This window comes from Diabrotica undecimpunctata, chromosome 3 (assembly GCF_040954645.1).
Source record: "Diabrotica undecimpunctata isolate CICGRU chromosome 3, icDiaUnde3, whole genome shotgun sequence".
In the NCBI taxonomy this organism is placed as follows: domain Eukaryota; kingdom Metazoa; phylum Arthropoda; class Insecta; order Coleoptera; family Chrysomelidae; genus Diabrotica; species Diabrotica undecimpunctata.
In genome coordinates this window covers 18,373,441-18,392,519 of record NC_092805.1, presented here as the reverse complement: position 1 = coordinate 18,392,519, position 19,079 = coordinate 18,373,441, and the positions used below count along the sequence as shown (strand labels likewise).

At 33.0% G+C, this 19,079-nt stretch overlaps 1 protein-coding gene across 1 annotated transcript in view; it reads left to right on the top strand.

The window, feature by feature from the left end:
* The window catches only part of LOC140435687 (uncharacterized), a 113,606-nt gene that overhangs the window by 43,457 nt on the left and 51,070 nt on the right, over positions 1–19,079 (top strand). Inside the window, exons 7-9 of the mRNA XM_072524408.1 lie at positions 719–1,067; positions 2,215–2,368; positions 10,872–11,062. Of these exons, the coding sequence (XP_072380509.1) occupies positions 719–1,067; positions 2,215–2,368; positions 10,872–11,062 (694 nt within the window). The remainder of the gene's footprint in view (positions 1–718; positions 1,068–2,214; positions 2,369–10,871; positions 11,063–19,079) is intronic.

Below are 19,079 nucleotides of genomic sequence, written 5' to 3'. Positions count from 1 at the left end.
AGAAGAAGCTAGAAAGGATACAACTTGGTTAAATAGAACACTTGCACATAGTGAATAACAAAATACTTGTTATGCAAATATGGCAACTAAGATAGACAAAAAAATAAGAAGGAATAAAAATCTTCTAAGGGTCCCTGTCTGTTCCGAACGTTAGCGATCATTCTGGCTATAATGACTTTGTTGGTTGCTATACGGAATAGCTGTGTTGTGGTCTTTCTATACCATGCTCTCAGGTTAGCAAGCCAGGATATTCATTTTCGTCCTGAAGACCCTTTTTCCTTCAGTTTTACCTTGCAAAATGCATTAGAGTAGCTCATATACGTCCTGATTTCTCATTATATGTCCCAAGTACTGAAGCTTATGGCCCTTCACGATGTTGAATAAAAATAAGGACCTAAAAAGACTTGGATAATGTGGTTGGACAAATATTGAAGTAGAAAATATTGTTACTGGTACATAAAATATATTATACATTTTCACATATACATTATATGTGAAAATTTACACATAACAATGGTGTTCTTAGACGTATCTTTACTTTTCGCATAAACTATGCAATCTTTCTTCTTTTCAATATCTTTCGTCCACATACTACGCATACCGTGTCATTGATTGAAATTATTTCTGTGAGTTATGAGAGTTATATTTGATCCAACTGTAATTTTAAATTAAAAATTAATTTAAAAAGTATTCATGTAGTTTCGTTTTTATATTTTAGGAAGAAATTTACGACGAAGTATTATCAATCATAGGTGACTCAGTAACTCCCACACTTCAAGAATTAGGAGAATTAAAACTAATGGAGAGGAGTATTAAGGAAAGTTTGCGTTTATATCCAAGCGTTGGCCTTATAGGTAGAGTAGCCGGAGAGAATTTACAGACTAAAACAGGATATACAATTCCAAAAGATTGTAATGTGCATATTTTAATCTTCGATTTACACAGACGACCGGAATTTTGGGAAGATCCCTTGAAATTTGATCCTGATAGGTTTCTGCCGGAAAATTGCACCAACAGACATCCATTTGCGTATATACCTTTTAGTGCCGGGCACCGAAATTGCATAGGTATGTGATTTAATAACAAAGCAAAAATATTTAAGGATAAAAAATCTGAAATTACGAAGCTGTAGGTTGTGACGCTGAGTTGACATATTATGTTGTCCTGAATGTGCCATTTCCGGTTATACCGGACATAGACGTCAACTTTGTTATTTTTGTGTTGAGATAGAACCTAAAACTTTTTATTTTATTTTCGAATTCTACATGAAATGCTTCCTTCCTTCTCTTTTAGCGACATCACCTTACTCACATAGTTGTGAATTTAGCATATTACTATACCTTTTTTGGTTTTCTGTTTTGCGAGACATGCCACTACATTTTACATTATTATTGACTCGCATTATCCTTTTCCATTTGTTTTAAACGTTTCAACGTTTGGCATTCCTTTCCCCAGGTAGCTGTAGTTTCCTCTGTGGTTATTGTTAGTTGTTACTTGTACTTTCGTTGTTCAGTGATACCAATCTTTGGGGCTCGTTCCACAGACACAAACAGCTTTCACAATCCTTATTTGACAAGAACTCTGCTAACTTTCGCTGCAGGATATGGAACAAAAACATCTTGTTTCTTCCGACGTTTAAATCACAGTAATCTTCCTTTTTCCGGGCAAAACCTTCACTTTAACCAGACTTCCTTCACTCCAATCTCTCCTTTTCACCAATCAGACACACACACGCTATCCCCTTCGACCAATTAAGCTATGTGACTTGTCAAACACAAGCTAAATGCTATTATGATATCACATAACCTTGGTATCTCCAAATTTTACATAAATAAGATCTTTTCTTGGTTTCCAAGTTTCTAGAGACAATACAGCTAATACTACTTCGGTTATTGTATACTTATCCCTGACCACAAAAATTCTTTGTCCAACTTCTTTGTAAACTAAAGACAATTCTAAAATTGCTATCTTCGGGCTATTAACAATAATCGTTTATGAGAATTCCTCTACTATATTAACGTAAAACTATCTATTCTCCTATCTACCTATTTTCTACTAAATTAGAAAAACCATTACTCATTCAAATATTTGCATCTTACAAATCCAATATTCTTATTTATAGGGTGACTTTATCGGTCGGTGAATTTAACTTTTTATTAGATTTTAATAAATTTAAACCATAACAACTATTATATTATATTAAAATATTTTTAGGGCAAAAATTTGCTATGCTGGAAATGAAGAGTGTCTTATGCGGAATACTGCGCAATTTCAAATTGGAACCCATAACCAAACCTGAAGATATTGTTTTTATAACAGATTTAGTGCTTAGAACAGAAAATGAAATACGAGTGAAGTTTGTACCTAGAAAATAACTTTGTTAAAATTGGTAGTTTTCTTAATTTGTTTTGTATTATAGATTATTTTTAAAGTTTATGGTTTTATTTCTATAAAAAGTTCACATCGATACTCCAAACCGAGCGGACGTTAGGTGGTTCTCCGTTATCAACGTGCGACCGGTTTTATCGAATTGAACAGATAAGTAAATGTTAAGTGATTAAAAAGCAATCAATTAGTAATAGACTTAAAAATAATAAACTCATCAAATTAAATTTAAAAACAATTCAGTAATTTATTTATAATGTTTCCAACGGGGAATGGACCAGGATTCGACAACTACATAGTTAGCCAACAAATGCAAAATGTAAACAGCCAGCCATTACCAATCCAGTATCCATCAGACCAAATGAATTGTTACCCACAAATGCAGATTCCAAACAACACACAGGGTCAATCACAAATCAACAATATACAGGGTTATCCACAAATCTCATCACAAACACCAGGTATGTACAATATGCAAATAAATCAACCAACCACCAATTCTTCGACGAATATGATATTTCCGCCCAATCAAGAACAATATTTAAATCAACAAAACGCGCCACACAACAGCAATATAAATAACAGAAATAGCCAGCAATACTACAGAATGTCATCAACAAGCGATGACGAACCAGAAAGTGCAAATGTGTCAACAAAAAACTCATGGCAAGTAGTTAAAACTACAAAACGCAGAAAAATCAGATCAAATGTAGAAACAGACAAAGAAGATGATACCATTACACTATCGAACAAAAATAATACACTAACGGATACCCAAGAAAATGAAACCAATCAAAATGAAACAGCGCCAAGAAAACCTAAACCACCACCAATATTTGTTTACGGTGTAAGTGACTTCCCAGAAATGAGGAAAAAATTTACAGAAATAGCTGAAGCTGAACAATACGAAACCAGGACTATGGCAAATAATACAGTCAAAATAATTTGTAGCGATCCAGAAATATACAGAACATTATCAAGATATATGAGAGAGAACAACATTTTTCATTACACATATCAACCAAAGGAAGAAAGGGCCTATAGAGTCGTAATTAAATACCTTCACTATTCACATGCAACAGAAGACATCAAAGAAGAACTGACAAAACTGGGTCACAAGGTAAGAAACATCATTAATGCTAAACATAGGATTACAAAAGAGCCGGTAAATATGTTCTTTGTTGACCTTGAACCATCAGACAATAACCAAGATATTTATAAAATTCAGAAATTACAACACTGCAATATAAAAATTGAACCACCCATAAAAAACAAAAATATCATCCAATGTATGAGATGTTAATTATATGGCCATTCAAAAACATATTGCAATAGACCTTATGTCTGTGTGAAATGTGGAGGACAGCACAGTACAAACAGCTGTAAAAAGAACAAGAACACACCAGCTACGTGTGCTTTATGTGGAGGAGATCACCCAGCTAACTATAAAGGATGCGAATATTATCGTAATTTAAATAGAAATAAAAATATAGCACAAACTACATATAATCATCACCAAAATATGTCGCAAGCACAGAAACTTTATACCTAATACAGTAAGACCAAATGTAAGCTATGCTAATGCAGCGAGTAATAGACAACCTCCTGCTGCTCCTTCAGATAACCAAGATTCAAACACTATTCTTATGAAGTTTTTAGAAGAATTCAAAGCCATGTTTAATCAAATCTTGCAACAAAACAGCATGGTAATAAACATGCTAAGTAAACTCGTATGCAAATAAAATTCTTTTTACGAATAGCTGAATGGAACGCCAATGGCCTGCTGAATCATAAGGACGAGGTGATAATATTTCTACAACAAAATTTTATAGATATATTATTAATAAGTGAGACACATTTTACAGACAAATCGTATTTTAAAATACCTCATTATCTAACGTACCATACTTACCACCCAGACAAGACAGCCCATGGAGGTACAGCAATCTTGATCAAACAATCAATTAAACATTTCATGATGGAAAGTTATATAACAGGCTGTATCCAAGCTACAGTAATTAAAGTGTGCTCATTACCTTACGAAATAACAATAGCAGCAGTATATTGCCCTCCAAAGCACAATATTAAAAAAACGATTTCGGATCCTTCTTCAATACTCTAGGTCCAAAATTTATCGCAGCTGGTGACTTTAATAGTAAACACACTTACTGAAGATCAAGATTAATAACAACAAAGGGGAGAGAGCTCTATAGCTTAATGCAAGAAAATAAATACTCATATTTATCAACAGGAACACCAACGTACTGGCCAACGGACCCCAAAAAAAGACCAGACCTCTTAGATTTTTGCATCATAAAAGGAATATCTAACACCTTTATGGACATAGTTCCAAGTTATGATCTATCTTCAGATCATTCACCAATTATTGCAACAATTAGCACATGCGTTATTAACAAACAACCTACTCCAAAACTACATGGACCTAGAACAGATTCGAATCTTTACCGAAATATACTGGATGAAAACATTAAACTAAATGTAAGACTAAAAAGCCCTTCAGAAATAGAAGCAGCTACAAACAACCTTATAACTTTATTGCAAAACGCTGCAAACGAAGCGACACCGAACGATGCAGATAAAAATAAAATCGAGCAAAGAATAAATATTCCATTAGAAATTAAAAAGCTCATTGCTAAAAAAAGAAGAGCAAGAGCCAAATGGTAACAAAGTCGGAACCCAGCGGATAAAACGTTTTACAATCGCTTAACCAATAAATTAAAAACACAACTAAAAATTGAAAGAGAAGAGTCAGTCAAAAAATATGTAACACAACTTAATAGATACGACCATTCAATATGGAAACCAATCAAATCATCCTTAAAACCTCAAGCAATATTCCCACCAGTAAGAAAACCCACAGACACACAGAACCAATGGGCAAGAAGCGATAAAGAAAAATCAGAATTATTTGCTGGACATTTAGCAACAGTATTCCAACCACACAACAATGAAGAAGATCAAGAAATTATTAATTATTTAAACTCAGAAGAACCATCAGTAAATCCAATAAAATTAACAACACCCAAAGAACTTAAAGAAGAAATCTTAAGACTAAATATCAAAAAGTCACCAGGAATTGACCTAATAACACCAAAAATGCTAAAAGAATTACCAAAAAAGGGTATAGTAATCCTTACATATATATTTAACGCAATATTAAGATGTAATTATTGGCCTAACAATCTAAAAATTGCAGAAATACTATTATTCCCAAAACCAGGAAAAGATCCAAGTGAAGTCTCATCCTATCGACCTATCAGTCTGTTATCAACAATCTCCAAATTACTAGAAAAACTTTTAATAAAAAGAATAGATCCAGACTTTACAGGCGCAGATTGGATACCAAATTATTAGTTTGGATTTCGACGAGAACACTCAACTATCCAGCAATGTCACCGAATAACCCATAAAATCAATTCCGCATTAGAAGAAAAGGAATATTGCCCGATGGTATCACTAGATGTACGTCAAGCTTTTGATAAGGTTTGGCATAAAGGACTTCTTTATAAAATTAAATAAATATTACCACCATTCTTTCGAATACTTACATCATACTTGGAAAACCGACAGTTTAGAACAAAAGTAAATGGAGAAATATCCAAAACGCATCCCATTAAGGCGGGAATTCCACAGGGAAGCGTCCTGGGACCTTTATTATATATATTATATACGTCTGATCTACCAACATTACATAACGTAACAATTGGCACATTTGCAGATGACACAGTAGCACTTACAAGTCACAAACACATTAACATAGCTACACAACAACTCCAAGACTATTTGTATGAGCTTGAAAACTGGCTAAAACAATGGAAAATAAAAATAAATGAAAACAAGTCAACCCACGTAACTTTTACTTTACGACGAGAAACACCACCACCAATATATATCAACAATGAGGAAATACCCAGGACTAAAACAACCAAATACCTAGGGCTACACCTGGACCAAACCCTGTGTGGGAAAGAACACATCACCAAAAAAAGAAAACAAATACAACTAAGACAAAAAGAAATCAATTGGTTAATTGGAAAAAACTCCAAGCTGTCAATAAATAATAAAATTCTAATTTATAAAACAGTTATCAAACCAATATGGACATATGGCATAGAGCTATGGGGCTGTAGTAGTAAATCTAATATTGCTATTATGGAAAGATGCCAATCAAAAATCTTAAGAGCAATTGTTGATGCACCCTGGTACGTAACCAACCAAAGAATCTATGAGGATCTCAATATCTCAACAGTGAAAGAAGTATACCAGCAAAAGAAATTACAATACATTCAAAAAGTGAACACACACTCCAATCCATTAATTTCCGCAATACCTCAACATCGAGTTATCAGAAGACTAAAGCGACGTTGGACAACAGACCAGTAACATGGGCCCGTGATTCTCTCACTGGAGGGGACCACATCACGCCAGAACCAAGGGACAGGACCTAAACTCATCACATTAACTTATAGAATACATTGTTTTATTCTGATTGTTAATTTATTAGTTATAATAAAAAAAAATTTTCTATAAAAGAAATATATACTCCCTTGGAATAAGAATATAAACAACATCTTGCATTCGATTCGGGAAAGGGACGGCAAGTTTATGAACAAAATTCATGGTGGTAAAATGAAAATTGCATTTCGTGCATAAGGAAAATGCATTTCCAAAGTACATAGAAAATGAAAAATTTATAACTCAGAAAATATTGACAGTAACAAATTCAATGGTCTTATAATGGTCTTCAGGCTACCTGGTGCTGTTACCTGGAGTATATTAATTTAATTCTAAATCAGTCGATAGTCATTACTTAAAGATTTTTGAGGTTGCTGAATAAAAATGACGGCGATGGTTCTCGAGATACCTGGGGAAGGGTGGAACTTGTTTCCTGGAGTTTTATGTTATTTTCATTCGAAATTAGTCAAAAGTCATTAGTCGTTGATTTTTGAGATCGCTGAATATGAATACTACGACGGCGATAGTCTCCAAGGTATCTAGTCTCCAGGGTGACCTCTTCCCCTGTTGTGATCTGTGAAGTGTCATGTTAATTTAATTCTAAATCAGTCGACAGTCATTATTCGGGGGTTTTCGAGCCCCCCTCCCCTTCACCGATGACATTCTTATACGGGGTCATGGGCTTAAAGAATAATAATATGTTAACATCCAAAATATGTGGGTATTCGAATACGTTCATAAAGGGCCAAGGGTTGTTCTCCCCACAATTTCTTCACGCCTCTTCGGCAAATAATCAGATATTAGTAGGAAGTGTATTGCCCTCTCGGTAGAAATCAGATAGTGAAAAAATGGCCTGGGAGTGCGTAGCGGCATTAAAGTGAGTTGCCAGTTGCACTCTATAAATATACGAAAAAAAGGATCTCGTAATATTGCAATTAATTAAAAAAGCAGAGGGACAACTTACCACATAATATTTGAGTAAACAAAACTTTAAACAACGAAAGTATCAACGTCTAAACAGTGTAGTGTAGAATGGTGTAGAACCGTGTTCGTAGTTCTCCGCTAAGACTGTCCAACGACCACATAAAGTTGTGACACAAAAAGGTGTTAAACAGCTGAATCAGTGCACAAGTGCCGAAAGAGGATTACTCGCTACTACTTGTGCAATAATTCGATCAAATTGAACATTTTTAGCTTCGGTCATTGTTTTTCTTCATAACAAGTTTAATACGATTATGCTAAATGGTGCTCCGCCAGGAATATTAGGAGTAACTAATCCAAGTGGATGGATGTCCGTTGAACTATTCACGAAAGTATTAGATCATTTTATTAAACATACTGGTGCTAGAAAAGAAAACCCGTGTTTATCAATATATGACAATCGCGAATTCCACATATCTCTGGAAATAAGCAGAAAAAGCAAAAGCTAATGGCATAACAATTTTAACCCTATCCCCACATAAAAACAATAAAACAGCCTTTGGACACATCAGTTTTTTTTTCCTTTAAAAACTATTACAATCCATCCATCCAATGACGCTACAGCCCAAATCGGGCCTTGGCCTCCTTCAACAGGCTTCTCCAATCATCTCGATTTACCGCTGTTCTTTTCCATGAACGCGTTCTCAGTCAGTTCCTGGCATCCTCATCGATTTCGTCTTCCCATCTCTTTTTAGGTCTTCCAACAGGTTTTTTTCCATGCATTTTTGCATTTAATAGTTTTCTGGGGATTCTATTCTCATGCATGCGGACCACGTGCCCTGCCCACCGTAATCTCTGCAGTTTAGTATGTTGTGCTAGAGTTGGTTCGCTATATTGCTCGTATATTTCTCTATTATACCTAATTCGCCAGTTGTTGTTTTCACTTATTGGGCCCAGGATCCTACGTATTTTTTTTCTTTCAAACACATCTAATGCATTGGCAGATTTCTGTGTCACCACCCATCTTTCACAACCATAACTTACTGTGGGCCTGATTATTGTTTTATAGACCCGGAGTTTTGTTTTCCGGTGCACGTCTCGCGATTTGAATATGTGGCCCATCGCGAAATAGGCTTTATTTGCCAGCACAAGCCTTCTATTTATTTCCGGTTCTTCTTCATTGCTTGCGACCAGATCCATTCCTAGGTATGTGAATCTATTTACATGTTCTATATCGTCAATAAAGTGTTGTTTATTTGATCACCGGTCTATTTGATCTGGTTTGTATGAGTAGTTTTGTTTTATTTGTATTTATTGCTAGCCCTACTGCTTCTGCATTTTGTTTCAACTCAACGTAGGTTTCTTCCGCTGCATTCACTGTTCTATTACAATACTGCGATTAATTCATGGCTGCGTAACCACCCCAGCGTTCCGATGACACTGTACCAAAGAGTAGAACGTGCCGGTACTGCCCACTTAAAATCAATGACACCTAAAAATATTATAAACGGTTTCAAATCTATAGCTTTCTACTCTTTTAATAAACATATTTTTAGTGTAACTACTAGATTCTACCAATCATGAAAGAAAATGCATCTGTATCTTAATCTTCTGTTAATATAACTTCTGCTTCATATAATACAACCCAAGAATCTGAACCAAACTCAAGTCTTGAAATACCTTCGACATCACCTTCGACGTCGACACAATACCTTTACCAGACATTTATTTTTAGACGATATTGGATATGGCTTTCAATAATATCCTCGGGCTTTCCTGTCGACCAAATCCTTTAATTTTGAACATTTGGTTTATTATTTAATGAAAATGTACATTCATCACTAAACAAAATGTTTTTTTAAAATTGTCTGTCTGCATTAGCCCTCTCTAAAATTTCATAACAAAAACTCCGCTCGTCACTCAACATCTACTTCTGTTAGTTCTTGATGACATTGAAATTTATACGAACGGAAATTATTCATTTTCAAAATTTTTAAGACCGTGGAATTATGAATATTAAACTGGTCTGCAATGGTCCGAGAACTCATTTTAGGATTTTCTACAACTGCTGTTAATACATTATTTATTTAATTTTGATTTTCTAAATTTCTTGGTACCCCAGCAATATTGTTTGTACAGGTACAATTAGAAATCACGGTTCCAGTATTTTCAAAATTTTGTAAAATCTTTTGAATTGTTGAATGACTTGGAATTGGTTTATTGCGATATCTTACGCTAAATGACGAACTGACAATTCGCGCACTATTGCCTGAATAAATCATAGCCCAGTCATATTAGGGCTTTCACCTCGGAATGAAAGATAATAAGCTGCAAATTGGTATGAACCTTTGTTTTGTCATTCTAAATGTTGTCTCAAAAGTCACAATCGTTATCGTGTCCGCGTCTCAAGATATTCAAGGTCAAAGGTCACAAAAATCCGTTTTTCACGAATATCTGGCTTCCTATCGGTTAAATGAGATTTGCATTTATTATAAAAGTTGTAGGCTATAAAATTCCCTACAACTTTTGTTTAAACTTTTTTTTCATACGACCAACCGTTTCGAAGGTAGAGCGCGAAGAGTGCACATCGTACAGTCATATACGGCCTAATGCAAGGTCAAGCGTGAGTTATGCTTATCAGTACGTTATAAAGTCAATTATTTACTTGGAAATTATAAATATTAAACAATGCCTATTATTTATGTACTAACTATTAATTATTTATATTTAATTAAAGTAAGTAACTTGATTATTTATATATAATTATTCATATTTAACTATTTAAGTATAAAATATTATTAATTCTGGATTATATATTTTAGTTTTATTTTAAGTTAAAATGATATAATAGTAAGAGTATATATTTTACACATATTTTTATTTATTATTAAATACGGCATAATATACATTTATCAAAATGTGAGTTCAAATATCAAAAGTATCTTTTTTGATTTCAATTGTAATGAAATTGGAAATGGAAGCTAATTATCTTCTTCTTGTTCGTCGTCTTCTTCTTCTTGTCGCTCAAAAATGTTCGATTCATTGTCATCATCCTCATTATCTGTCATGTTCATCTCCAAACCTTCCAGAATATCGGGATCATATGTATTTTCTTCATCGGGATTACTTGGATACAGTGAAGCGTTGAGGCAAGCTTGTCCGTTGCACTGGCCGCAAGCTAAAGAACATTGTAGCCCTGATTTTCTGCATCCACAGCGGGAACCACAACCATTTTTGCAATTGCAAAATATTACGTTTAGTAGTTCGGCTGGTGCTGGAGGTAATAACGTTCGTATGGGCTCCAGGATTTCATTTTCAAGCATCCAGCCCCATTCTTGAGGTTCTAAGTCCTTCCCTAACCACGTTTGAATCTGGTAGTAGACACGTTTTATGTGTTGATGAGCTGCTACACTTGTTGGTGGAAGTGTTGACAGGTGTACAGGTTTATTTAGTTTTGTAAATTTGATGAATTGCGTGTAGCGGAAATGATCAATGTTGTCCTCAGATTTTGGAGCATTATATAATGCCAACAAGATGCGCACTCCATTTTCTAATAATGTTTGTTTTGGGCAGTTTTCTTGTTGAAATACTTCCACCAGTTTATCTAAATCAGGAATTTTTTCCAATGCTCTAGTAACAGTTTTTTTTCCTTTTTTAAATAGCGCAGAAGTCGTGTCACAGCCACTGAATGCGTGTAAAAATAAAATGTGCTTTTTAGTACGAGGATATTGGTCAAAACTTTTAGTAGAATATATTTGTGTTTTGACATTGCCTTTGCCAACTTTTTTCAAAAAAATTTCCTGATGATGTGACTGAGTACGTCCAATTAAAATAACGAGCAAATCGATATCTTCTCCTATGATGACAGCAGTCTTTTGATGTTCTGATAAGGCAATAGCTGTGTCAATGATGAGAACATCAGCATCATCTCTGGCTTGTTTTGTTGTGATATTAACAGTTTTAAATTTTTCAACAAGCATGTCGATAAATTTTTTTTTATTAGACCGATTTGATAAAAATTTTTCTTGACTGATTGGCACAACCATTGTTTCGTCAAAACAAACTTCATATGATTTTGAAAGTGCAGCAGTTCTTCTTTGTTGTTCCAGTGCTTTAATATTTTTACTATAGTCCGAATATCCGTCAAATACAACAACAATTGCTGAGCCATAATGTGTTTGTAAATATTTAATGTACTTATTTAAAATAATAGAGAAAGTATCGTCTTTGCTCCATACGACGCGATGCAGAAGAAATCCACCATCGATGATGTATGTTACATTATTTTCATCAAGATCGATAACGACAGGCATCATATTGTCATATAATGTTGCTTTCGTGGTTTTTCTCATGCCATTACTATCAAATAAAGATGTCGGATACGGGCTTAGTTCATACTGAAGATATTCTTGTAAATTACTTTCAAATTTTTTGCTTACAGTTATTCTCTGGAAAAGTAACATTGGATCTATAGAAACTTTACAATCATTAATTTTGACAGATTTGTTAATGGCTGAAAGCGGTAAAACCTTATCGACGCGTTTTAACTTTATTTCGTTGAAGTTCAAACCAGTTATCTTTACCATAGATTGCAATCCGATTTCATGGGCTCGGTGACAATTAATTTGGTCATTTCCAACGATTCCTGAAGCTAAGGATACCAACTGATTCGTATTTGGAAAGGGATTATGAAGCGTAAACCAACCAACCAGTTCATTTACATCAGTATCATCCCTTTTTATTCGTGAATCTCTAGCATCAACATGTTGGTCCACAGAATCGAAAGAAATGTTACAAAACCGTTCAATTTCTTCACAAATTGTATTCGTGGCATACATAGCATATACCCACTTACATAGAACACTTTCTTGTGTACTTCGGCCTCGAGATACTCCTCCTTCTGTCTTCATAGATTTCATCAGACTTTGCTCGATTACCATGTCTGTCCATGTACCAGAATTGAATTTTTCTGTTCGTTTTACAGTAAAGAATCCGTTTTTAAAGTTCTCAAAAGCCTGTTGATCCATTGTCTCCTCAAGTTTTAACATATCTTGAAGATACAAATGAGCTGATTTCGCATATAGGAAATGACCACCAGCATGAAAATAGGGCAGCATTTTTCGCACTGCATCCAAATGTTCTTGAAAAAGTCCCAGCCTTTCAGCGCGAATGAAATCTAGGGCTATTGATACCATTTCAAAATATTGCACCCATAACTGTGCCGTGGGACCTCGAGCTTTTAATTCTTTTAGTTTATCCTGAAATTGATCAATTAACGAGTTGGAGCTGCTCGTACATCCTTCAACATCTTCGTAGGAAACATCGCGACTAGTTATCTGTTCAATTAACTCATCTAACACACAATTTTCAATTTTCATCTCTTCAAAAATCTTTATTGATAATGCAAGTCGTAATAATATATGGCCTCTGATACTTCTTGCATAAGCGTGACCATTCAACATTTTGTCGACCGAATTTGTAGCATATATTTTACTTAAAGCTTCCTTGAGACCACTACCGTCCATTACATGTCCTATGCATCCAAGAAAAGACATGAGCATATGAAATCCTCCAAGTTTGACAACTGTTTTAGACAAGTCTGAGTTTGCATCTGACGCAGCAACCATTTCACGTGCTTTTGAGTACAGGGGCTGATCAAATGTAATTATGCACGTTTTTTGTTGATGTGACTTGGCAATATTTATAGCACTATGTAAAGTTGTATAAATTGTGTCTAAATTACTGGCAGGATGATCAATGAAAGGTAGAAATATAACCTGAGAAGTTGAAAAATTTTGATTATTTTTCGTAAGTTGTTGAAGATAGCCATTCCACCCTGGCAACGGTGAAAGATTCTTCCATTTTCCGTATAACCACAACAAATCAACTGCATTAAATTTTTTTTCAATCAGTACTTGATCATCATGTAGATTTTGGACTTGAATCTTGCTGTACCCAGGTACAACTGGCTTTTCATATGCTAAAAGAGATACATGTGATATTGCTGCTAACTCTTTTGCACTCGGTTTAGTTGTACATTTTTTTATGCGATCATCATAAATTACAGCATCTTTCGGAGTAATTATTTTTATCATTCCCATAACGTGAAGAGTATTATTACCGTCAAGAGTACTGACATTAATATCTGCATTGTCTCCAACATATTGTACCAACGCACCAGACTCTGATGGTAAAATACGAGGTTGTGGATGGTAAACTGATGAAACTTCATACTGTATGGTATTACTATATGATGCAGCAAATCCTAAAGATGATAAAACATCCAACAATTTTTTAGACCCATATCTTCTGTGAAGAAATACGGAAAGGCCCAACAGTAGCTGTGATGAAAATGAACGTTCTTGTATCGAAGCCATTATTGCGTGGCTAATAGATGTGCATTTCGTTTTTAAATGATCTACTTGTCCTTTTCTATTTTTTAATATTATTTCTTCCAAAAAATGTGATAATGTTTTTGGTATTTCTTCATTAATACAATCTAGCATTTTATTCGGAGGTGGATACGTTTTTGTTTCAACTACAGATGATCTGATGTCTTCCCTAATAATAGCCGCAGCAGCTTCTACAATCCGTAGACGTTCTTCTACAGGAGTACTTTTTTTATTTTCGTACCAAGCTCTTGATAATACGTTAAGCTGTGTATCACGGAAAGATATAATTGTAAATGATCCAATTTTTTTTGTGATTATTATATCAGTTAAATACTTTTGTTGTAATTTTGTAATAATTGTCTTATCGTCAGGTATGTATTCCGTAGGGACATCTTTAAGTTCTTTCAAAGTAAATTGAGAATCTTCATTATTTTCTATATAACAAAAAATCTCCTTCATTGCTTGAGTGACTTGATCATCTTGGCGAGGCATTTTATCTGCAGATGGTACTCGGGTTAAAAAGTTGGTATAGCAAATAGTATGATACTTTGCTTCAGCAGCGATCAAATCATACTCGTAATATATACGTTCCTTTACTAATTCTCCTAAGGAATCGTTTCGTTCTTCTGCTCTCTTAATTACGTTGTCTTTGAATGCAAGAGTACTTACATTACTTATTGTCCGTCTATACTTTAATTTTTTTTTCTTTTCTGCTATTTCATCAGCTTCTTGGCCACAAAATAAGCATAACTTTCCAAAATCAAAGACTTCATTTCGTTTTTTACGAGGTGCACTTGACGTTGAAGGTTCACTCTCATCTGTGCGTCGTTTTGATGCAATAATAACATTTTTACTCGTGTACACTTTTCGACACTCGGAATGCACATTTACAGAACTTAAAGTATTTAAATAGTCTATATGTCCATCATTTCTTTCAATACTTGCAGTTTTTAAAGTTTGTAAACCACGTACGACATTCACAGAAACACCTTCTGAAAGTTTCTTATCACATATAAAACACAAATCAGCCATAGCTCTTAAAACCGTACGTCCGTAGTTGCAACGGTACAATTTCAAACTAACGAATAATCTTGACTCATACAAAGTGGAGAGAGTGGCCTTGAATACTATAGAACATCTGTCCCGGCAATGAATAGAAAAGGGCATAGGGTAGGGACAAGTATTTCCAGGTATATAAGTATTGAGAAATTTACGCGTTTTAAAGAAAAGATATATAATGTCGTGTTAACTTAAAATAAAACTAAAATATATAATCCAGAATTAATAATATTTTATACTTAAATAGTTAAATATGAATAATTATATATAAATAATCAAGTTACTTACTTTAATTAAATATAAATAATTAATAGTTAGTACATAAATAATAGGCATTGTTTAATATTTATAATTTCCAAGTAAATAATTGACTTTATAACGTATTGATAAGCATAACTCACGCTTGACCTTGCATTAGGCCGTATATGACTGTACGATGTGCACTCTTCGCGCTCTACCTTCAAAACGGTTGGTCGTATGAAAAAAAAGTTTAAACAAAAGTTGTAGGGAATTTTATAGCCTACAACTTTTATAATAAATGCAAATCTCATTTAACCGATAGGAAGCCAGATATTCGCGAAAAACCGATTTTTGTGACCTTTGACCTTGAATATCTTGAGACGCGGACACGATAACGATTGTGACTTTTGAGACAACATTTAGAATGACAAAACAAAGGTTCATACCAATTTGCAGCTTATTATCTTTCATTCCGAGGTTGACCCCTTTTTTTACCTAATATGACTGGGGATCTTGCAAAATGTTGGAATACGTTTAATTCGTAGAACAATTTTAACATTTATTTTCGATACATATTTCAGTCCTCTACAAATATTTTTTCTTGCCTTTTGGTGTAAAATAATTAGGGAAGCAGGAATTCAAGAATTTAGAATTTTCCACTGAACTTTTAAATTTAAATGTGCCCTTTTTAAACATAAATTTGAATGCACAGGGTGATCCACGCATGTATATTTTTGTTTTTAAAAGCTTCTTAACAACCTGATCTCAACGAACTATATCGTGTAGGATCATTATGAATAATACAAGGTGAAATTTTGAAATTAAGTATAATTTTCTTCAAGACAATTAATTCATAAAATACCCGAGGTAATTGATTGGATTACATTAAAATAAATGCTCAAAATGTTCTCCACCTTGTTGTTGGCAATAACACAGTCTCCTATAAAACTCGTCCCGAACTTTGTTTAAAGTTTGAGGTGAAATATTCCGTATTTCTGTAGTTATCCTTTCTTTGAGGTCTTCAATGCTAGTTGGTTGTGTTGCATATACTTTGTTCTTGAGATAACCTCAAGAAAAAAAACCAAATAGGATCCGGCAACCTAGCTGGTCACTCACTAGTACCCCTTCGTCTAATCCATTTATTGAAGAATATTTCATTCAAGTAATTTCTCACCATTAAAGCATAATGGGGTGTTGCACCGTTTTGATAGAACCAGACAATTTCATGCGGTAGGGTCGGATCTATTGGATTGGGATACAAGTTAGCTAACTGAGGAAGAACATCGTCTCTTAGCATGCTTAAATATTTTTCGACTGTCAAATTAAAATCTACAAATATAGGACATTTCGCAAAAATCCATTCTACGATCTGGATCGTTTTCTGTTAGCTCCTGCACAAAAGTCAATTTATATGTATGAAGTTTTTCTTCAAGAAGACACCTTAGGACAGTTTTGTAACTCACATTATTTTGACTTGCAATTTGACGTGAACTTGACTTTGCATTCTCTGCGATACTTACCAAAATATTTACTTTCACCTCATCTTCAATGAAGTTTGGTTTTCTTTTTAATGGTTTTAATGTCCAAGTTCTCTGAATTGTGCATATATTTTAGACACAGTACCTTGTGCAATATTAGGCAACTGAGGATACCTCTAATTAAATAAGTTTTCTACTTCAACTTGACTTCTACAATTCTTCCCGTAACCGATCATCATTAAACTCCATTCGGTGGGTCTCAGTTAAATATTTCATTTTTATTTCTGCAAGAAATTAGCTTTTAATTAGGAATTTATTATTTATTTTCCGCATTTTAAATAATCCGCATTATTTACCGATTTATTTTAATTAGCAGACTATCTAGACAGTTTTTACCTATTTTTTCAATAAAACTAAATAAAATAAAATTAAATTAAATTAAATTAAATTAAATTAAATTAAATTAAATTAAATTAAATTAAATTAAATTAAATTAAATTAAATTAAATTAAATTAAATTAAATTAAATTAAATTAAATTAAATTAAATTAAATTAAATTAAATTAAATTAAATTAAATTAAATTAAATTAAATTAAATTAAATTAAATTAAATTAAATTAAATTAAATTAAATTAAATTAAATTAAATTAAATTAAATTAAATTAAATTAAATTAAATTAAATTAAATTAAATTAAATTAAATTTAATTAAATTAAATTAAATTAAATTAAATTAAATTAAATTAAATTAAATTAAATTAAATTAAATTAAATTAAATTAAATTAAATTAATTAAAATTAAATAAAATTAAATAAAATTGAATAAAGTTATATAAAATTAAAGAAAGTAAAATAAAATAAAATAAATAAAATTAAATAATATAAACAGAAAGGTATTTTAGAAATTTTATAGTCGTTTATAGATAAATATTTAGAAATTTTGTACAAAAATTTGTACAATACATTGTATTAAATATTGTAAACAAGTTATTGTTCATAAAGTGATTTCAAAGAAGTGTAACAGTATTATATTTATATGAACAAATTTTTAAAATTACTTAAATTACCTTCCGACTATCTCTTCCAAAATTTTTAAAGAAAAAAATTTTAATTTTAAAGGACTTAAATCTATGGTGGTATCGTAAAAATATTAAAAAATTTAGTAATAAGTAGACAGAAAATTTCATTAACATACATATTGGTAATAACACACTATAAGAAATATTCAGTTTTGTCGGCACTCCCCAAGGCCACGCTCTTTTTTTGGTATAGTGTTTTAAAACATTGAGGAGGGAGGGGTAAAAGGAAGTATTAGGAAAATTAAAAAGAGAAAATCACTAGAAGAGGACAGAATACCTTATGACCTAAAGTACCGGTGACCAGGTCTAACCAAACAATTATTAAAACTAATACAAAAAAAAGAACAAAACAGAATTCCTTATGAATGAAGATCAAGTATCCTAATACCTCTATTAACTACAGATAATAAATAAACTGAATGAAACTATAACACTAGCAGAAGAATAACAAGGTTTCCAGGTCGGGAAGATCATTCAACGACGCTACATTTATAATGAGGCAAGTGCTAGAGAAATCCTTAGAATACAACAATACTTCAAGGATGAATTTGACAAGTTAAAGGACCTTATCCACTTGTACGCAAGTAATTGTACGTTATTCACTTATTGTATCTTTGGTAATAATCAAAATGATCGAAAATATTTAAAAAAACAACACAAAAAAAGTAAGAGTACCAGAAGAACTAACTGACCCTATTGAAGCTAACAATGGGATAAGACAGTGAAATTCTCTGAGTCCTCTATTGTTCAACCTTATTATGGACAATATAATAAAACAAGTAACGACTAAAAGAGGATACCAAATGGGAGAAAACCAACTTAAAATAATCTGCTATGCAGACGTGGACACTCACCAAGTCCAATATGGATAAAATAGTAAAAGCACAAAGAGCGATGGAAAGATCAATGCTCGGGGTGAGATAAAAAAACAAACAAATGGATTAGAAGCAAAACCAAAGTAAAAGACGCAGGAGAACATGCTGCCAAATTAAAATGGAGCTTCGCAGGACACAATGCCCGACTGCATGATAAGAGGTGGAACCACGAAA